The sequence below is a fragment of the Sinocyclocheilus rhinocerous genome, unplaced genomic scaffold (assembly GCF_001515625.1).
Source record: "Sinocyclocheilus rhinocerous isolate Xijiao unplaced genomic scaffold, SAMN03320098_v1.1 scaffold1256, whole genome shotgun sequence".
NCBI classification, from domain to species: domain Eukaryota; kingdom Metazoa; phylum Chordata; class Actinopteri; order Cypriniformes; family Cyprinidae; genus Sinocyclocheilus; species Sinocyclocheilus rhinocerous.
The window spans coordinates 467,598-491,071 of NW_015646445.1; the positions used below are offsets into that span (position 1 = coordinate 467,598).

Sequence of the window (23,474 nt, forward strand, 5' to 3'; positions counted from 1 at the left end):
AAGTGAAGGCGTATGTTTCCGCAAATCTGCGACCAGGGTTACGTGCATACTAGATTTCAGATTAGATGAAACATGGGGCGCATTAAGTGAGATTATGGGTTTCTGACTAACCGCTTGACCTTAGTTTAAGTTGTACTCAGTTACGTTAAAGAATAAGAAATAAGAAATAAATAACATTTTGAACAAAAAGCTGAAAAAAGACTATGAATTGGATTCAGATTGATAATCAAAACGTAGATAAAGTCGATCAACACCCCAAAGCTTGACAGTTATTATTGCCTCTTCATTGGTCGACATTTTATTCCATAATGTTACATAGTTTTGATGCTGTTTTATGTCTGATTGTGTTAGATTACATGTGGAAGCATCTGTTGTTTCGTTTTCTTCTTCACTTGTGTTTTTTGGAAATTCTGTACAGAAGATGTGTACTAGCGCCCCCTACAGTATAACAATGAAAACACGGATTCTAGGAGCACAATAATAGCTAAAATATATTTAGTACAAGTATAAGTCAAGTATACTTAAATGTCATTTTAAGTATATTTCTGAGAAGTACATAAAGCCCATTTCTGAGAAGTACATAAAAAGTAGACTAAAAGTATACTTTCCTATTTTTAGTTTAAAAGAAGTATACTAATAGCACACTTGAATAAACTTCTTTTTCGTAAGGGTTTATAACTACAGAATGTTGTGTACTTGGCAAATTCATGCATAATTGGTGTAAGGATACAGTCAGGAGTGTGGGAAGCAAAGGTGCCATCTTTAAGCACACTTGGGGATGTTTTCCGGGCACAATATCCACAGACAGGGTCAGAGTCATTTCTTCTATCAACTGCAGGGAACCACAGATTCAAATTGAATTACTAGTTTTTCTGTGTTAAAGAAACCAAACTGACTGATGTTGAAGCAAAACAAACTTTGGGGGAGGCATCTCCATTCTCTATTCACAGTTACCATTACATTTGATCAAATGTCATTGCTGGAAACCCCTCTGAGCTTATTCAGTAATCAAAATCAATAGGATTGTGAGAAGTTGCATTTTCTCACCATGATGTACTTTATTTCCTGTAATTAAACTGCAATCAGATACAGTAACCAAAAAAGAAATGAGAGACTGAAGGAATGTGTCACCAAAAGAAGATTTTAGATTAGATCTAAAAAAGTGGACTGAGCGGAACAGGTTGCATATACAGGTGCATTTATTTCAGTAATTCAACTCAAATTGTGAAACTCGTGTATTAAATAAATTCAATGCACACAGAGGGGAAAAAACATGTGCCTAATGTGTTTGACCTGGCACAATTTACTAAAATATCATGCATTAAACTGTAATCAGATACATTAAAAAGACAATAAATAAGGATTGAAGGAATGTCTCTCCAAAAGGAGCTTTTAGATGGCATCTATTTCATATACATTTTACATATGAACATGCATATGTTTACACTACTTAGACATAGATGTTTAGGATAAAGCGGCAGGAAAAAGGACACCACTGTGCCTCTGAGTGATACAGAACATACTGAACAAGGATTTCATATGAAGCCATTTAGATCAAAACATGCCCTTACAGAGGTGCAAGGTAAATCCTCTCTCCTCTCCACAGCCCTTTTCAAAATGTTTCATCACTTCAAAGCGAACATTCAAAAGCAGGTGAAAGACGACATATAATCCCTCAGTGTGTGGATTTATCCTCCCTTCTCCTGAGACAGGAAACAGACAGAGAAAAATACTCTGATTGAATGCCTTATCTGAATATGAGTACTATCACACTCATTTAAAGGACGTTAGGCTGGGGATCTGAGACCTGCAAACTCCATTCATACCACAGCGGGTGTCCGTATGTGTGCTGAGATCATCGCATTAAAACGACAATAGCATTCAAGCTGAGCAAACACACAAAGCAAGGCTATAATTCACCAGGCTCTCAAATTATACAGTATGACTCATGTATAAGAATGTAATGTTAGGCTAAATTTCCACCAGTCCTTTCTCAAAATATTATACATGTTTCCTGTTCTGTTTCCTTACTCATTATGAAGTCATCATTATTATACCAACAACAATAATTTATCATCATCGTTTCTTTCAAAAATTACTTCATCTCAATAATAACCAGTCATTACAGTGTGTTCTTTGAAAAAGACCAAAGACTACACAGACATCAGTATAAAATGAAATGTATCAAGACAACTCTTGGCAGGAAGCTGAGGTGAATTAAGCCAGTTGGATATATACGTTATGCAGTGGCCAAGCACATCAGATAATTCAGGAGAAATTAGAATTATGGATAATTCTAATTTGGCTAGGGTTGGAAAAAAAAACATGTTTTGTCACTCCATATATGATAAGCAGCATTGACTCATGCCAATAACATTGTCCACCTTACATAACTAAAGACAAATTGCTTTTGACAGGATCTTCCTTAAACATCCTGGACCAGTGGCTCTAAACTAACATGTCACCAGAGGGAAGGCACACTCATTTGCAAGGCAAATTCACAATTTTTGAGTCAAGTTTTCTGGCTCTCAGTGGGGGGGGTAGGGTAATGGATCCTCTCTTATACCTTGTATAAACATCCAATTACTGCTGCTAACTGACTAAGACTTAACTGCTCAACGAAAGACTGGCCATCAGTAAAAAAATATGATATGCTTTTCTCTGGAAGAATAGGATATGGAAATCATAACATCAAAACACAAATCAACGCTAATTAATCTTACCAAAACCCTGATTTTTAATAAAATAATACTGCAAAGCCTATATCCTACACAACATTAGTGACTAACTTCAAAAAGCAGTCAAAGCTACTGCAGGCTGATATAAACTCATGATTTTTCTCTGACCTTTTCCATACAGGAAGCTTTCAACAGTGGGTGCACCAGCTAGCAGGCACTCTGGGACACATCTTCGGTCAGATTGAGATTCATATTACCTTCCAATGTCCTTGCATTTCTTGTCCAAAACCTGTAACAAGTTTTTGTTTTTCTTCTTTGGTAGTGTGCTTCACTCTCCCTAGATCTGCATGGCAGCGTGATTTCACACTCAAAGCTTATAATGTATGTATGTGAAAGACAAAACACAAAGAGGCAATGAAGAATTTGCACAAAACAACTTTTCTTCCCAGGGTTTTCTTTTCAGACTTTGTCTTTATTCGAAATCCCATACTCTGCCAGTGTGATTGTTTATAATAGCAGTCTGTACCTTTTTAATTTGATGAGGTAATGTCTATTCTTGTTTCTTAGACTGTATATTCCAGTTCTTCTTAAGCCGTACAATAGCTTTGTGCGTACAAAGTCATTATTTTCTAAAAATCGTGTTATCCATAGCTCTGAGCTTGAGAAAACCAGTAAACTACTCACAAACTCATTATATTGAAAAGAGAAACTAGACATTATACTATGACAATGACAACTGTCTGATGACAATTTTCACTTTAAAGGTCTGGTTCACTTAAAAGATGTTTTCTATGGCTATACAGACTAGGGATTTCCAGACAGAAAGACTATATATATACTGTATATATATATATATATACAAAACAATGTTACAAAAGTTTTACCCGTCTGTGGAATAATAAACAACTCCCCTCCCTAAAACACATTACACGCTATTGTCTTAGGATCATTTCTGTCATGGCTCTGCAGCATAAATTTCCAAACCAAAGCACCTTCCCACACTAAATGTGGATTTCATAATTCAGTCCAAGCACATTATGCTTTCATTTTCAATGAGGGATGGATTTGTCACTCACACACCTTCACAAGCTCACACCAATTACCTAGTCAAGTCAAGTCAAGTCACCTTTATTTATATAGCGCTTTTAACAATACAGATTGTGTCAAAGCAACTGAACAGCATTAATTAGGAAAATAGTGTGTCAATAATGCAAAATGACAATAGTAAACACTAATTTTCAGTTAAAGGCAGTTCATCATTTAATTCAGTGATGTCATCATCCAGCTAAGTTCAGTTTAAATAGTATCTTTGCAATCACTTGCTTACAGTCAGACAAATTTCAGACAAAAATCAGACAACACTCATATTACCTAGTGTAATATCCATATTACTCAAATGCAAATCTATCTTTACAATACCTAGACACACAGTTGAATGTGATTGTGTGTGAAGCCTCAATCATTCTATTAGCACTCTGGAAATTAGATCTCTGGAAGCATTACAGTAACTCCCATTCCAAACAATTAGAAAGCTACAGCTCTCACACAATAAATTCAGTGTGCTTGACAAGCTGTTCAAATGGAACTTCAAGCTTGCCAGAAGCTCAATTTGTCTGACTGTAATGAGTCAAGTTAATGTACAAGAAAAACACTTTTGACAGCTTCAATTAAAATTCTGAATGCTTCTTTAAGAATCAAATTTAATGACACGTTATTTTGCATATAATTTCCATCTTATGTAACTAATTGTACAGTAACATCAATGTAATTAATAGGGTGACATATAAAGGCTAAGATTCTTAACCATTATGTTATAACCACCCCATTTAATACAGTACATCCTATAATTTTGACATTTTTATTTAGAACAAAACACAGCGTAAGAAAAATAAAGGTTTTTTTTCTCCAAAAGACGTTGTTTCCACCTGTAAAATTTTTCTCAGTACTTTAAATCAAACTCAGTCTTACTTAGTGCTTTAAATCAGAGACATATGACAAACTTTAAAAAGGTACTGATGTACTTTCAACAGTAAATTATTCTCCTTATAATTCAAACTGTAATCCTTTCCAGTCCCATCATTTTATATATATTTTTAAATGGTTACCTTTAATGCAACTAATGGTTATCCAGTGTAGTTTATTACAGCTAGTATTAAAACACCACAATCTTCCAGTGTTATAGTTTGTGTAGTAGCCTTCATGGTTATATTAAGTAGGCAGTCTCATCCTCTACATGGCCTGCTTTGATAGAATCGGTCACCCAAGATTCTCGAACAATTTTGAACTTCTTAGCATAAAGTCGCCTCAACGTCTTCAAGTCCAGAGTTCTTCTTTCACTTTCTACTATGACATGCGAGATTCCTTCCTTCAGTTTCTCCACAACAGTACCACCATGGAATCGGAATTCTAAGGCACGCGTGTCCAAACTTGTACCCCGTATGATGGTTTTTGGATCTCCAAGGTCAGCACACCGGTCAAAGTATGCAGTGCAAGGCCTAAAAATGCTAGTGGGCAAGTCATCCCAGGCATTCTCTGCTTCTATCTGTGCCACAGACGAACACTCAGCTTCTGTGGGGCCAATCCTTTCAAAGACTTCCCTCAGCTGTTGTTCATCAGTGTCAACATAATAACTGTCTCCATACTGATCATACTCTTTAGCAAAGTGGTCCCTGGTGGAAGGTGACATGTGGATCATGTGACGTGGTTGCCAGGGTATAACCTGCTTATTTTCCAGACACTCCAGCAGCCAAGTAGCCCACACCACATCATGTTGGTCTGAGGAGATGAGGTTCTTTACTCTCATGTTGTGCGCAGCTGCAATCACACAGTATGTGTCTTTCCCAGGGTTCTGCACAACAATGCCTCCACAGCGGGCCACAACTTTCTCAAGCTCTGCCTTGGAATGTTCATCATTGCCATTTATCACACAAAACTCCACATCTTCAAACATATCCGTCTCTTTGGTGACCGCTGATAAATCCTGAGATTTAAAGTGGTCAATGACTCCGATTGTCTTCTTGGGCTTGGCTACGAACTTGTGCTTCTTCTTTTCAGGCTGGTCCTCTTGGATATGTAGATGTCTGGATGCCAGCTTTCCAGAAGCTCTGGAGCGGAACTGGCTCAGTTCAGCCAAGGTCATGCACTGATACCACTCTTTGTCTTCTCTGATTCTTTCTATTCTTGGGAAGCGTAATGTGCAGTTGGTCTTATACATTTCACTAGAGACGATCTCTGCCGCTTTGACTTGTATGATCACTGAGTTGCGTGGTTCTATGTAAACCTCTGGTTTTTCTGTTCCACACAAGATGGCAGCTGGAGGATTATTTCTGTTGTAAACTTTCCAATGTTTGGCCAACTTCAGACCAAGATCGTACAGTTCTTTCATAGTGTAGCCTGATCCAATGCGGCAGAGGGTGTGGAACACTGTGGGCTTCTCCCCTGGACTCGGCACCTCTGCTACCGCACACAGAAAATGAGAGAGCATCCCGCTTCTCCTGCCTTTACCCCAGTAGCCTCCCACTATCAGCAGATCAAGCTCATCCATCAGACCATCTACATATTCAGGCTTAATTTTCACCCATCCTTCGCCCCGTTTATCTGGTTTGTAGATGGACATGGGATCCTTAACCATAATCCCCTCTTCCAGATTGTCAATGGCCTCATTGAGAGAATTCACCACTTCTTGCATGGTTTTGCCTTCAGATTTTGTGACCAACTGGATACGACCTTTGATCGGTGTTAAGACAGTCTCAAGAATTTCGTAGCGCTTCTTGAGAGGCTCATTTGCAAACTTCTGATTGTTTACTAACAAGACATCAAATACGCAAAAGCAGGTTTGCAAATCAGAGTCATCCATCAGCCTTTTAATATCAAACTTACTGCCCTTCTGCATGAAGGTCTCAGTTGTAGGGTTATAAGCCATCATCTCTCCATCCAATATGCAGTTTACCACATGAGGTTTGAAGACGTTGTGAATGTATGGTGTGAGGGAGCCCTCTAGTGGAGAGGCCCCAAACTGTTGCGTGTACTCATAAGAGTTCCTGGTATAGTATTTGTAAACATCTCCAGCTTTGTGCAGCTGAATGCGCTCACCATCAAACTTTGTCTCAATATAGAATGTCCGGTTGCCCATTTGCTTCTCTATCAGTCTGATGTTGGCAACAGCAGCCAGCATTGGTTTAAAAGCAGAAAACAGATCGATGGAGACCTCACTGAGGGACACAGATGGATCATGAAGCTGTCGGCAGACTTTATTCAGATCTGTGGTGACATTGTAGAGTTCTGGTGCATCTGGATGGAAAACCTGAAGTACTGTCTCCTTGCTAATGCCAAGTTTCATGTCCTTGAGGATCATTCTAATGAGCCACTTCTGTTCCAAAGCTGAACTCTGGGTTATCAGATGCAAAAGGCTTTTCTTCACTTGATCCTTCTGTTTGCTGGCATTGTTGATAGCTACGGAATCCAAGAAGTCATTGACTTCTTTAATGCTTAAATTCCCCTGACTTGTACACCTTTTTTTCAGGACGAAGTAGGCCATAAGGGCAAAGTCACCTGCTTCTCCTTGACTTGTGGTTGGAGTTCTATAATTTAGGAGTTTGTTTGCGTCAGGTCCATTTTTAGGCAGGCCTAAAACTTCAATATATAGTTTGGCAAGCATGTTTTCTTTTATACCGTAAGCCATTCGCTCTCGTTCAAATTGAGGCACAATAAGACGCATGGCTGCGTAAAATGAATCTGTGGTATTGGAATTGTCCTTGTGAAGTGCTGCATGGAAGTTCCTCCAAGAATCAATAAAATCCTTTAGAATTTTGCCTTTGTCTGGTCGGAGTTTGGTCTTTTGGATGTTCTCCAGAACTGTGCAGAGGTCGATGAACGGAACTTGTGCAGCAACAGCCGTCTGTGGTGTGGCATCACTTTTTGAGGCACCTTCCATCATTGCAGAGGACACCTGAGGGAAAAACCATAGCAGAGTTTATCTAAATAGTTTTGATTCATGTGCTTTTTACTAGAGCTAGTAAATAATTCCTTATATATGGAAATGTAATATATGACATATATATGTTACCTACATGGAGATATATAATTTTCACATATGTACATTATCCTTAATTTAATTATGTACACATGCTAATAATACCTATATGATGATTTTTATATGGTAATAATAGCAACCATATATCAACAATATATAGTTATATACGCAACTTTATCAAAAGAATATATACACAAAAAATCAGTATGTTTATAATACATTTCTATTTTTTATATGTACTTACTTAACATCAACATGTAGGCCTATTGACAGGTTTTAGGATGGATATACATGTACATGACAAATATGTCCAAAAATGTATTACACACACATAAACACATATATTGTATGAGCTAGATATTATATGCTAATATATTAAACTGCCCAATGTCTAATCAGTAATATAGTGTGTCACTCTAACCTAAATACATTAAGCAGACCATTACACTCATTCAGATACTGAGCTTTTTTCTTTTTTTTTTACACAAAGTATAACTAATCCTTTTCTTTCTTAAATGGAATACTAATTTCTAATAGGTTTCCAATATTTTTTGCTTTACAGAAATTTAACATATGTACATGGGCTTGAAGCATATGAAGAGCCTTTCACTGACTGATTAATTTTCCTTTAGGATCAGTAATATATGTGACCCTGGACCACAAAACCAGTCTTAAGTCGCTGGGGTATGTTTGTAGCAATAGTCAAAAATACATTGTATGGGTCAAAATTATTGATTTTTCTTTTATGCCAAAAATCATTAGGATATTAAGTAAAGATCATGTTCCATAAAGATATTTTGTAAATTTCCTACTGTAAATATATTAAAACGTAATTTTTGATTAGTAATATGCATTGCTAAGAACTTCATTTGGACAACTTTAAAGACAATTTTCTCAATATTAGAATTTTTGCACCCTCAGATTCCAGATTTTCAAATAGTTGTATCTCGGCCAAATATTGTCCTGTCCTAACAAACCATACATCAATGGAAAACTTATTTATTCAGCTTTCAGACGATGTATAAATCTCAATTTTGAAAAATTGACCCTTATGACTGGTTTTGTGGTCCAGGGTCACATATTGTGTCACTCTAACCTAAAAACATAAGCAGACCATTACACTCATACTGAGATTTTTTTTTTTACACAAAGTATAACGAATCATTTTCTTTCTTAAGCGGAATACTAACGGAATACTTTCACAAAGAAAATAACATAGCATATTTTAAAGCAACGACAATATATTTTAATAAATAATTAAAATAAATTGAAGTAAAAGTGGTGTAATAGTAATAGGCAAATGATCGCATTTAAAGATTTGGTAAACATTCAAACGCGTCATTTTGCCAAATAAAAAATATTTACATAGTAGACAACATAACATAAAATATTTACCTTTGAACGAAGACTTGCAATAACGTACTTCTGAAACGGGAGTCAGTGCAAGTCAACTTCCGTGTTATTTAAATGATGTTTATCAATATATTTTATGAACAATTTCCGGATTTATCCGCATATAATGTGATTTATTTAGCTTATCGTTCATGCTATGCTTTTTTATGCACGCAACGAATCTTATAAATTTCAACTGTCTACAGCGACTGTCAGGAAGTGTTTTAATATAACACAAGGCAGTTACTTCTTCTCCTGGTTTAATGGACACTCACTCACAAATAGCATTACCGCCACCTACAGTACATTAACTAAACTGAACGAAGATCTTAAAAATCCAGGGGTTACAATGGGTTTAAAAACATTAACTGTAGTAAAACTGTAGTTTTAGTACTTTTTTTTAGTTTTTAGTACTACAATGACATTTTTTAGTTTTTAGTACTACAACGACAACAGTCATAGATCTAGATCTATCATGGCCCAATCAGTCTAGTAGGGGTAGCTGCACATAGGCGGAGCGTGAAGGCTGAGGAAGGCTTAGCCTTCCCCTGGCCACAGCGAGTTGGGGCAAAAATGCCACTAAATTGGACTAAAATGCCCCTGCGCAAACAAATTAAATCTATTATGTCTGTTGCTAACAAAATGAAAATGATTAGAAAGTGTAGATTGCGTCATTAAATTAAGACCTGCTCATGTTGCACCGTATTTAATTTTAGGCGTTTTACAGTGTTGCGCATTATAACCAATCACATGCGATTCTGTTGCGCTTAGGAATGCAATGGCCAATCAGAGGGGTTCAGATGAGTCATCACTGAAACTCATCAGTTTTGAGTGAATTCCGCTTATTCTCTCATCATAAACAACAAAGCGCAGATGTAAGTACAACGTAAGAGATTCATTTCACAGTGTAGACAGCTTCAGTGATTAAAACAATAGTTTTGTTTTTTGAGAATGCTTAAACTCAGGATAGATCAAAGTTAATGATATGTCGCTTTCTGTATAATAGCTAATTTATTCACTGTTTTAATAACCTTGGAAAGGAAACGTTTTATAATGATCAATTTCTAATGTTTTTATTAAACTGTAATCATGTTAAATACAAATTCAGTCCCATTAAACATATTTTATTAGCCTACATGACACCCATGTCTGGTTCTTGCCTAAAAAGACGGGTTTGTGATGTTTGTAGTTAATAGATTTGGCTGCTTTTAGCCGTACCCTGGGGTTGGTTCACCCTCCGCCTATGATGCTGCGTTTTTTAATGCCCTAAGGTTACACACATGTTAAAGGGACAGATTGCCCAAAAATGAAAATTCATTTACTCACCCTCAAGTTGTTCCAAACCTGAATGAGTTTCTTACTTCTGCTAAACACAAAATAAGATATTTTGAAGAATGCGTGTAACCAAACAGTTGATGGTCCCCACTCTCTTCCATAGTATTTTTTTTTTTTTTTTTTTTGCTGGTCCTAAATTGGTCCTGAGCAGGAGCTAGTTGCTTAGGACCAGCTTAAACCAGCTCATGACCAGCTAAGGGCCAGCTCAAACCAGCAGCCATGCTTCAAAACATACCTAACCAGCATATGCTGGTTTTTCAACAGGGATAGCGAGGGTTTGTCAGGACGGAGCAAAGTAGCTAGTAGTAGCTCCATTCCGGTTGGCCCAAGTTTGGTTTGCAGACTTGGACCTGGAAGGCTTTCCTTGGGATATTCTGACCATGAGAGATCTTTTATCTCAGGCACAGGGGACAGTCAGGCCACAATTACATTACATGGATCGTATGACTCGATTCAAATTTTTTTCTCCCATGTGGCACAGATCAGACATGACCCACAAATGTGTAAGCAGGTAAAAAAAAAACATGGATTACGATATTCTCAGACCGGATTCAGGCATGTTGGGCTGTCAAAGCAGTCTTCGGAAGCAGGGTTTTAAAAGAAATATCTAGCAAATTATTCATCATTGTGCAACACAATTTTGTTCCCACATGCCAAAGCAACTTACTGCTTTACTTAATCATGAAAAAGGAGTTATTTATTAAGTTAAGTTTTTTGTTTTGTTTTTTCATGTGAGTGTCTGATTGCCATGGAAATGCCAGGTTACATACTGTATAGATTGTCTTATCTTAAATCTTGATTTATACATGCACATTGCCCTATGAAAACCTCTGTGAACATACTTGTCCAATGAAAAAGTGCGAGGGACAAATTTACATTTTATTAAAAGTGCGGGGATTATTGCATTATATGCAATAATCCCCTGCATATTCTAAGCCTCTGCCCAGACCCCAACATGTAGCTATAAACTGCTTTATTTCCTGAATTAATTTAGTTAAGTAAAGGTACACTTAAAAGAGTTAAGTGTACCTTTCAAAACTGAATTAAGAGTCTCTTTGTCTTAAATTTGAATTGAGGTAGAAAATCAGGATGCAGAATTGCAATTTGAAAGCAATGAAATAAAATTAAAATTAAATGTTAAATTGATTTTCAATTCTATTTAATTCATTTATAAGTCAATAGCAAGGTTTGTCAAGACAAACTTTATTAAATGATAGCAAAGAAAATGGTTTATATGCCTTACAGACAGAGATACTGTAGGTACTAAATGGTGTTTTACTAAGAAGAAAAATCAAAAAGAGAAATTGCTCAGGGTCATGACTATGGGCACAAGGTTTATACACTCAGGAGTTTTTAGGAATCCTTTGCTCTGGGAATTTGTTTTGGGTTAGAAGCCTGTGCCCTCAAAATAATCCAATCATAATACAAACATGAGCCCATGTGAAGCACTGGAATAGAAGAGCTGAGTAGGCAGAATGTGAATTTGTCAACAGGCCAGCAGTGTGGAATTTTACGTTTGGAATTTATATATTCACCACTAGAGGGAAGTACTTTCCATATGAGCTGGAACTGCACTGCTGGAACTGTGTCATAGCCCTGGCTTGTTTACATCAGTCCTGCAGTAGAGAAACCATTGAAAGGACAGTGCCCATCTTATCCCTCTTATCACCATCCTTCAGAACGACAACATCAGTGCTACCAATGGCTTGACACTTCATATCTCATCAAACAGAATTACATGCATGAAAATGAGGCACTAAGAAACAGTTCATTACATAACACTCGTGTGTGATTGTGCAGTTATGTAGATGTGTGTGTGCACAAGAGGTAGAGGGAACTGTGATTAAGTGAACCGAACTAGAGAGGGTGTGCTGAGCTGGGAAATGGTAAACAAGTGACGTCAGCATTTGTGGTGAGGAGTCCATTTTCAAGTGGAACCGAACATTGTGCATGTGTGTGTGTGTGTGTGTGTGTGTGTGTGTGTGTGTGTGTGTTTTGTGCAGAGGGTTTAGAGGAGGGTTAGTGCATGGAAAATGCTCTGTTGTCAGGGAAACTTTAGGTCAGATGATATCACAAAATCACTAATGGTCCTCTCTCGCTCTCACTTTTATCCACACACATGCATACGTACATATTCCCAGCTGTGAGGCTATTGCTGTTTTAATCTTCATAGGATTACTCACTGCACTGCACACCAAATGACTTCTGCATCACTGAACCACAACCTACAATGCTTCACAGAAGTCACAGAGGCCAGGGGGTGCATGGCATAACTATGACCATGCAAAAAAAAAAAAAGGCTGTCCAGAAATTACTATACTGATGTCTCTAACCTGCAATAAGGGAGAAAAGTTTACTTGACTTATTCATTTTAATGTTCTTGATATCTGTTTTCTTCTGTGTCTCTCTCCCTCCCACTAAAATCCCACAATGATGTTGTTGTGGAATTATCTACTGTTTGTACACAGGGTAGGACCAAGCAACTTCACTTCATCTTTTTTTTTAACTAGGACAAAACAAAATAAAATTCTGGAAAATACCCATATGGAAATGTAATATATGACATATATTGCCAAGAGTGAAGAGCAAGAGTGATGTTGTCATATATGTTAACTATAAGGCAAAGATATAAGTTTATAACATATAAAATTCCCTTAGTAAAATTTGTACATTTGTACTGTATGTTAATAATATATATTATGATTTTTATATAACCATTTGTCAACAATATCCTATATTTTATTTATATATGCAACTTTATTACAGTTTTTTCAACTGTTTACACACAAAATCTTTACTTGTCACACAATTTCTGAAACCTGACACTGAAACACCAGAAGCACACACCAAATCTGCAAAACCATCCTAATTCTCGGCCTTTGACTCAGTTTTTAATTTCATAAAACACTTTTTGCAAAACACAACACACAATTCTCTATGTAACACACAAAAATCTAACAGGAATTAATATTATGGCAAAGGTGTTTGCAAATGTTTGCTTTTGAGATGTGTTTGTGATATTTCTTGTAATATTTTGAATGCAGTGCTTCATTTTGCAAGAGATGTGAGGCATTTTGCATTTTGCGTCTGCAATTCTTGGATTTGTGTGTAAAGTTTTCAAAAAAAGAGGCAAAGTTTTGAAAATCTGTGTAAGCAGTGGAGAAAAAACTGTAAAAGCATTTTCTCAAAACAGTGAAAGCCACTGGCTTTCAGTGTATAAACAAAAACAGTTGAAACATTCTTCAAAATAATTTTCCATGGAGGTAATAATGTCATACAGTTTTGGAATGACATGAGGATAAGTAAATGATGACAGAATTTTATTTTTGGATGTATCCCTTTAAACACTGGGCATTGCTATATATGTTACAGAGTGATTATACAGTGGCCAAAGTTACTTGACCTTTTCCCCCAAATTTAGAATGACCCACACCTGCTCTCAAAAACACCTCAGGCTAGTTTGCTAGGTCGGCGTGTGTGAGTGTGTGCGTGTGTGTGTGTGTGTACCTGTTTTTCTATTCTGGTGGGGACTTAAACCTGAATACACACAGACTCATGGGGACTCGTGTCACGGTGGGGACCTAAATTGAGGTCCCCACGGGTAAACAAGCTAATAAATCACACAGAATGAAGTTTTTTGAAAATCTAAAAATGCAGAAAGTTTCCTGTGAGGGGTAAGTTTAGGGGTAGGGTTGGTGTAGGACAATAGAATATACGGTCTGTACAGTAGAAAAACCATTACGCCTATGGAGAGTCCCCACAAGGATAGCAAACCAGACATATGTGTGTGTGTGTGTGTGTGTGTGTGTGTGAGTGTGAGTGTTTATTTGTCTCAGGTTTTTATAGGAAAAAAAGGCTACCGAAAAAGAAAAAAAACTATGAGGTCAAACAGTACGTAAAAAAAAACATTTTTCTGTATCAAACTGTCCAACAGCGACAAATAAAGTTTCTGAGGAAGGTATGCGTCTTGTTTGCCTCCCTAAAGCTCTTTTCCCCCTTTTTTTTTTTTATCCAAACAACAGTTAACATAAACAAATGCTTGTTACTGCATTTAGGTAAAGAACCAAACAGCATAAGAAAAACTTTCATGTTCCTTGGTTGTCATACATTTAATAGTATTTTACTATATTTTGGTAGTATAACAAACAAAATAAACAACAATCAATATCAAATTGATTTTTTTTTATCAACCCAAACCCCAACTTAGAGCAAAATAAATGAAAAAGAAAAACACTTTGTTGATCTATTAAACCATGAGATGGCAGACATACAGATCTGCACCATAGCATGGCATGTATTGTGGAACCGTCCTAATCTTTTGAAGTTTGAATTAAATAAGGGCATGCAGCTGATTCAGTTCAGAACATGTCAGAAAACGTTTCTGTTCTCCCAGTCCATCTTTCTCCCACATCAGCACTTCCTGTGTCCTCTGCTATCCCATTGCTACATGATTGATTAGCCTGATGCAAAACACACAAACCAGTCAGACCTTATCTGGTTGGCATGAAAGTGTGACAGCAAGGGTGTAGTGGTGATTGCCGTTGATTACAGTAAGGAAAGCTATTACTGGTCAGAGGCACATGGTTTCTCCATCACCTGTCTGTCTGTTCAGAGAGACCCAATTCTAAGCTCCACTTAAGCAGTGGATGTACCTCATACAAACAAACTACAGTTTCTAAATGTTTATGTATAAAAAAAACAGAAAATGTCATCAGATTTTATTGTTTATGTCATATTTAAAGGATGTTTTAAAGGACTTCTTTTAATAATCTAGTCCATTATTTTATTATGATATTGAATATGCAACATCTGGAAATGACATGAGAACCTGAGAAACATTTACTGAACCTGTGGAAGAATTTGAACCCCACTGAGCAGCTTTGGGTGAATTGGAGCACAGCCTGCAAGCCAGGCTCCATCACTCCCTGACCTCACTGATGCTGTTGTGTCTGAATGCGAGCAAATCCCTGCAGCCATATTCCAATATCTACTGGAAAGCCGTGCCAGAAGAGTGAAAGCTGTTGTAGCAGAAAAAGAAACACCAACGCCCTATTAATAACAACACTCTAAAAATCATTTTGTTTTTACACACACACAAAAAAAAAGAAAACAAAAAGGGAAAAAGAAACTGACAGCTGTAGTTGCCAGAAAGAAAATAGTAAAAATACTGCAAAAATGTAAGAAACTTTGCAAACCTAAATTGTAGTTTAAACTAATTTACAAAAAAGTAGCTACTGCAAATCCAGTCCTTTTCAGTTGAATTACAGTAATATGACCATGCTGCAACTAAAATCTGGTTTGCATCTTTAACATACACTAACCTCCATAATAACACAGATAGTAAAAGATAAAGCCACATGAAGAATCAAAGTTTATTACAAGACATTCCACAAGCTGAGTGCACTTTGTCATACACACAAATACAAACAAAACCAAGGTAATGTTAAAATAATGCTGAAAAACACAATTAACCAACATAAGATGTAACATACTGTAAAAGCCTAATGTTTAACAAAAACCAATAAGAAATACAATTATTTAAATGAAATACAACCAAATATGAAGTATTACACAGGGAATTCTGAGAATACCAATTTGTTTTTTTTCACTGTAAATTATTAGATGACTTGTACAACTAAAAACTGTACATTTAAATAAAAAAGTAATGTTAGATCTAGTATAGCTTTTTTATTACAGTTACAGTATAGTGTGGACTGTGGAACTTTAACCAAGAAACATTATATTATATTATATTATATTATATTATATTATGTTATGTTATGTTATGTTATATTATATTATATTATATTATATTATTACATTTACATTTAGTCATTTAGCAGATGCTTTTATCCAATGCAACTGACAATTGAGACATTAGAAGCAATCAAAACCAACAAAAGAGCCATAATATGTAAGTGCTATGACACGTCTCAGTTAGTCAAACGCAGTACACGTAGCAAGGTTACTTTTTATAATAAACAAAAAGAAAACAAGTAGATAGAATAGAAAAAGAATAGAGAACGCTAGTGTTAGAGGGTCTTTTTTAAATAAAAAAGAAAACAAATAGTTGGAATAAAAATAGAATAGAGAGTGCAAGTGTTAGAGGGTCAAGTGTAGATGGTTTAGCCATTTCTTGAAGATGGCTAAGGACTTAGCTGCTTAGATTGAGTTGGGCAGGTTCCTCCACCAGGAGGTAACAGTTAAGGTAAAAGTCATAAATAGTATATTATATTATATTATATTATATTATATTATATTATAAAATACATAAATATAAAATACATAAATATAAATATAAATAAGTAAATATTATATTACATTATATATTTTTACAGTGCATGGTTTTGAAATTAATGTTCAACAAGCTGCCCTTATTTCAGACAACAATCTCTAGAGATATCTTAAAACAATTTAGTTTTTCTTATCTCATGAACTGCAGACTATAGATTTTTACATTTTAATTTATGAATATATATTTATATCAGAAGGGTGAAATATTGTTCCCTCTGGGAACATACTGTCAGTCTTGTTAATTTTTCCATTGCTACTCATATGAAGCCTTTTCTTATGAGTCAGGTGTGCACATAAGTGGGAGGAATGATAAAATAGCACTACATTGACTAGGAGATAAATCACACTGGATATCAGACAGTCTATCTCCTCCACCCCTCACTCTATAACTGAAATCAGGTCGGTGCACAGATTTGCACAAATGCGTCTTCACAAACCTCTAAAGCTCCAGGCTGCAGCAGAGGCCACAGTAGTGGCTGTAATGTCTGCATCTACTCACTGCAACCTACCAGCCATTGCTCACATGTTTCTCAGTGATAGAGAACAGTAGATAGAAAGCAATCTATTACATAACATTGCAATAAACATAAAAGGTCATCCACTGCTGAGTAATTCTTATGAAAAATAGTGGTCTGACTTGTTTTTTAAGCTTCCAGTGTTCACTAAAATACAAAACACATAATATTAAAATTACAGAATAATATGGAATGCAAGAAGACCATTTAAGTCTGTCAGAATAGAAATAGAAATAATAGAGGAAATAGAATAAATAGTTTAAGTCAGAACAGAAATACAGTACAAGTATCTAAAGATTTTGTGCATATTTACAGTGTTATGAGCAATAATATGAATAAATAGGAGTGAATTTGCAGTGGACGTATAGCACCAAGAGAGGCCTTGGGCGTTATTAAACTGTTCAGGAGGGAGATGGCCTGTAGGAAGAACTGTTCCTGTGCCTAGATGCTCTAGTGTTCTGAGTCGCTGGCCAGATGTCAACAGTTTAAAGAGGTTGTGGCCAGGGTGAGTGGAGTCTGTGATGATTTTCTCTGCCCCCTTCCTCACTCTGGAAGATTACAGGTCCTGGAAGGTGCGCAGGGGAGAACTAAAAATCCTCTCAGCAGTCCAGACTGTCCATTGTAGTCTTCTGATGATAGTCAAGTAGAACTGTGTTAGCAGCTCCTGTGGCAGACTGAAGTTCCCCTCGAGCTGCGTCGCAAAACGCTTTGGGAATGCTTCTGTGTGACCATGCTCTGAAACACGTGTGTAATCCGTCCGAGGGAATCCCGGGTGACGTCACATTCCCGCGAATGACGTAGGGACCAGGAAGTATAAAAGCACATGCGGTGGAGACAGCGGCAGCTTCTGTTGTTCAGTAAGCACTCTATGTGTGTTCGTTCTATTTATTGTTGTCTGTCTTTGGAAGTTGTATCATATTATCATTGTTATTGCAAGCAAAGACAAGAAAGTGGACAAGCAATCTTGTCCCGCGTTTCATTACTGGTGGGGATGCACACAGTTTGTGTGTTGCTTATCTGGGAGCGGAGCACGCTCGGTCAGCTCTCGAGGGAGTGCTCTTCAAGGAGGGCGCTCTCTCTAGCATTCCTCGCGGTTCAGGTCCTGCTTCTGCCAAAGCAGAGCAGCGACTCAGATCGTGGGGTTCACAAATGGATGTGGCAGAGGGATTAGAGACAGGCAGGTGCTTTTCTCTTTCCTCACCTGCCAGATCCAGCGCTCTCTCTCAGGGAACGGAAGCGCGTTGGAAACGGTTTCTTCCACCCCTGGAGAGGGCTCGGTGCTCCATTTATCTTCCTCTGAGGAGGTGGTGACTAGAGCTGTGGCCAAATTAAACATTGACTGGCCGACTGAAGTGTAGGAAGAGTGTCCGAAGAGCAAGCTCAATGAGCGATTCCTGCGCTCTAAGTCACTGCCTCCACGCCGGGGCCTGCTGTTTTTTCCCGATCTGCACACCGAGGTGTCCAGATCGTGGAATAAACCTTTCTCAGCCCACATCTTTAGTCCCAATGCCTCTCACTATGCCAACGTGGTGGGACTTAAAGAGCATGGTTATGGGACGATGCCCCGGGTTGAAGTGATGCTTGCGAGTTATCTCTCACCCGGTGTGGCATCGTCCCTCAAGGCCCCAGTATTACCCACCAAGCCTCTTAGGACTTCTTCGGCTTTGGTTGGTAAAGCGTACACGGCAGCAGGTCAGGCTGGCACTTGCCTGCACACCATGTCGGTGTTGCAGGCGTATCAAGCTGACCTGCTGAAGGAGATGGACGAGGGAAAAGATATTAAGAGCGGCTGCGTCGGGCCACAGATCTTTCACTTCAGGCCACCAAGGAGACCACCAGAGCTATTGGGTGGTCCATGGCAGCCTTGGTGGCCACCGAAAGGCATCTGTGGCTGACCCTGTCCAACATCAAAGAAAAGGACAGGGTCTTTCTTATGGACGCCCAGCTAGCACCTTCTAGTCTGTTCGGCGACGCTGTAAATACAGTCGTCGACAGATTTCAGGAGGCCAAGAAACAAGCGGTGGCGTTCCAGTAATTTCTCACTCGCCGTAGGACCAGCCCCAGCCGTGTACAAGCTCCTCTCACAGAGAAGTCCAAAATGGAGCATCGCCACTCGTACTCCCCCACAGAGAGAACAGGAGTAGAGGCCGAAGTCTTCCAGAGATGTGACGGATCTGATGACTGTCATTAACAGCAGGAAGGCAGGCCCCTCTGGGGAAGAGCGGTGTACACCTCAGCATACAGTGCCCTCAGGAGATTGTCTCGTTAACCCTGCCACCCCGGTGCTTCAGGGCACAGCGTCTCCAGCAAGCGCAGCTCTCAGCCTCCGCCCAGGAATGTAGCGGTTCTGGGAGGCTCGCTACCTCCAAGGGAGTATCTAGAGCAGTTAGATTGGCCGTTCCCTGCCGGTCCTCCTCTTCAGGGCACCGATTTAGCCACTCTAATTACACCAGAGGTCAGTCTCGAGAGACTGATTCCCTTAGTAGACTATCTAGCAGCGTGGAAGCTTCGGCAAAATGTGTCACAATGGGTCCTGCACACTGTAGACAGAGGTTACAAAATTCAGTTCAGGTCTCAACCGCCTCTATTCAACGGGGTGTTTCCCACTCTGGTGGGCCCCGAACAGGCTCTGGTTATGGAACGAGAAGTGGACACTCTTTTGAGTAGAGTCTGGGTTTTACTTCATTGTTCCAAAGAAGGATGGAGGGTTGTGTCCGATTTTAGATCTGCGTCTGTTGAACCACTCAATCATGCGATTCAAGTTCAAAATGCTCACGCTCAAACAAGTCGTGTCTCAGATCAGGTCCGAGGACTGGTTTGTGACGATAGATCTGAAGGACGCATACTTCCACATATCCATCCTACCTCAACACAGGAAGTTCCTGAGGTTTGCTTTTGGGGGCAAAGCATACCAATATCGGGTTCTTCTGTTCGGCCTTGCACTCTCACCCCACACGTTTACCAAGTGTGTGGATGCTGCTCTGGCTCCACTGAGACTCCAGGGCATCCGCATACTCAATTACATCACGTTTACCAAGTGTGTGGATGCCGCTCTGGCTCCACTGAGACTCCAGGGCATCCGCATACTCAATTACATCGACGATTGGTTGATACTAGCTCAATCAGAGCAGATAGCGGTTCAACATCGAGATGTCGTTCTCGCCAACATGAAACGGTTGGGGTTAAGATTAAACGCAAAAAAAAGAGTACTTTCTCCAGTACAGAGGACCACTTATCTAGGCGTAGTGTGGGATTCGACCACAATGCAGGCACGTCTGTCTCCAGCTCGGATCAAGTCGATCCTCACGGCAGTCAAGAGAGTAAGAGAAGGCCAGTCACTCACTGTCATACAGTTTCAGAGACTGTTGGGTCTGATGGCAGCTGCGTCCAACGTGATACCTTTTGGCCTGCTGTTCATGAGACTCGAGGGTTTTCCTCGAAGGGCGACCCGTTCCGCATGATCAAGGTCACGTGGCTAGGCTTACAGGCCTTAGACATGTGGAAGAAACCTTGGTTCCTGTCCCAAGGCCCCGTGTTGGGGGCGCCGTGTCGTGGTGTAACGATGACGACGGAAGCCTCCCTCACGGTCTGGGGAGCGGTCATGAGTGGCCGCTCCGCCCAGGGTCTGTGGGAAGGTCCCCATCTCATGTGGCACATAAATTGCCTGAAAATGCTGGCCGTGTTTTTAGCATTGAAGCATTTTCTCCCAGACCTGAGAGGCCATTATGTGCTAGTTCGCACAGACAACACATCGGTGGTCTCCTATATAAATCGGCTGGGTGGTCTGCGTTTGCGCCCCCGTTACAGGCTGGAGTGCCAGATACTCTGTGGGCCCAGGGGAAGCTGCTCTCACTGAGGGCAGTTTACATCCCGGGGCACCTCAATCAGGAAGTAGACATCCTGTCGAGGCAGGGGCTGAGGCCCGGGGAATGGAGACTCCACCCAGAAGTGGTGGAGCAGATATGGAGGAAGTTTTACAGAGGACAAGTGGATCTGTTTGCGACTCAAGAGACTTCGCACTGTCCCCTCTGGTTTTCCCTCACTCACCCAGCTCCTCTTGGACTGGACGCTATGGTACAGATGTGGCTGAGGCTGCATTTGTTCGCTCCATTAGCGCATGCATTTGGATTAAAACTACATCGTAAATATAAAACAAACAGAAATTATAGGCGCATTCACTATAAACAGCATTTAGTTTAAAAATCAAGCATACATAACTTTATTTAAAGCAGAAGTGAAACTAGCAGACTGGGTGAAATGTGCTAGGCTGTAAGTGTCTCTCTCATTCTGCACCAATACAAACGTGTGCGCTTGTATGTTTAGCTTGCTTTAAGGCCAAAGTATACTTCGGTTTTTACTCCCCGGGGCACCTCAATCAGGAAGTAGACATCCTGTCGAGGCAGGGGCTGAGGCCCGGGGAATGGAGACTCCACCCAGAAGTGGTGAAGCAGATATGGAAGAAGTTTTACAGAGGACAAGTGGATCTGTTTGCGACTCAAGAGACTTCGCACTGTCCCCTCTGGTTTTCCCTCACTCACCCAGCTCCTCTTGGACTGGACGCTATGGTACAGACGTGGCCAAGGCTGCATCTCTATGCATTTCCCCCGATTGCTCTGCTCCCGGGAGTTCAGGAGAGAGTTTGACAAGATGAGGTTCGTCTCCTATTAGTAGCCCCGTACTGGCCGGGCCGTCCATGGTTTGCAGACCTGGTAGCCCTACTCGAAGTCTCTCCATTGGAGATTCCCATCCGGCGGGATCTCCTCTCACAAGCGGGGTGCACCATTGTTCACCCCCGTCCGGAGTTGTGGAAGCTGAAAGTGTGGCCCCTGAGGGGGCACAACTCATAGCTTCCGGTCTCTCGACTGAGGTAGTGGAGACCATACTCCAGTCCAGAGCTCCCTCCACGAGGAAATCATATACTGCTAAGTGGCATCTTTTCACTTCATGGTGTGATGAACGTCAGTTACACCCAGTTAACTGCACTGTTGGTCCAGTGCTGGAATTTCCACAAGATCGTTTTGCCACACGGTTATCACCCTCCACTTTGAAAGATTACGTGGCTGCTATTGCTGCTTGCCGAGCAGTCTTTGGGGAGGAACCCGCTAGTAACACATTTCCTCAAGGGTACCCAGAGGCTGAGGCCTCAGGTACGCCCTGGTGTGACTGCTTGAGATTTGGCTGTGGTTCTGGAGGCCCCTTCTAAAGCTCCCTTTGAACCTCTGGAGGTTTCATTGAGGTTTCTCACTATTAAGACTGCATTTCTGCTGGCTATCTCTTTCTTAAAGAGAGTCAGTGATCTTCAGGTCCTGTCAATGGTCCCATCTTGTCTTGAGTTTGCTCCTGGCATGGCCATAGCCTTTCTGTATCCCAGTCGGGGTATGTCCCCAAGGTACCCTCTATTGTTCCACGGCCAATTATTCTTCAGGCATTCTGTCCTCCTCCCTTTCGGGATTCTGATCAGGAAAAGCTTAATTGTGTGTGTCCAGTGCCCTGTGGAGGAAGTCTGACCAGTTATTTGTTTGTTACGGTCCTTATAATAAGGGTCTTCCAGCGAACTCAGCAGGTGGATAGTGGATGCTATCACTACATCTTACGAGTCCTCTGATCTCCCCTCTCCACTGGGGGTCAGGGCTCATTCCACTAGAGGTATGGCGGCCTCCAAGGCCTTCTCATCCGGTGTTTCAATGAACGACATTTGTGACGCTGCGGGATGGTCCACCCCTCTGACCTTCGTCAGGTTCTATAGCCTTGACCTTCATGCCACTCCTGGCTCCTCAGTTCTCTCGACCTAGCGGTGCCGTTCCACACTGGTCAGGGATTGGTCAATCTGGGGATGTGGGCATACTCCTTTCAAAAGCGTTTCGCAACGCAGCTCGAGTTACCGAAGGGGAATGTCACAAGGTTACGTATGTAACCCTAGTTCCCTGAGGGAACGAGACGCTGCGTCTTGTAGCCATACTTCCTGCATCCCTGCGAGTGCTTCCTTCTCAATCCAGAAGCTACCTCTGTCTCCACCGCATGTGCTTTTATACTTCTTGGTCCCTATGTCATTCCTGCCGGTGACGTCACCCAGGATTCCCTCAGACGGATTACACACGTGTTTCAGAGCGTGGTCACACAGAGGCGTTCCCAAAGCAGTTTGCGACACAGCGTCTCGCTCCCTCGGGGAACTAGGGTTACATACGTAACCTAGTGACATTCTTCAGCTGGTGAAGGAAGTACAACCTC

General features: G+C 40.1%; 1 protein-coding gene across 1 annotated transcript; it reads right to left on the reverse strand.

Moving 5' to 3' along the window:
- Positions 1-4,394: 4,394 nt before the first annotated feature.
- Positions 4,395-9,307, reverse strand: lig4 (ligase IV, DNA, ATP-dependent). Its single transcript, XM_016511945.1, has 2 exons — positions 9,106-9,307; positions 4,395-7,626 (listed from the first exon to the last, which is right to left on the reverse strand). The coding sequence occupies exon 2, from the start codon at positions 7,612-7,614 to the stop codon at positions 4,882-4,884; it is 2,733 nt and encodes a 910-aa protein (XP_016367431.1). The 5' UTR covers positions 7,615-7,626; positions 9,106-9,307; the 3' UTR covers positions 4,395-4,881.
- Positions 9,308-23,474: the final 14,167 nt, after the last annotated feature.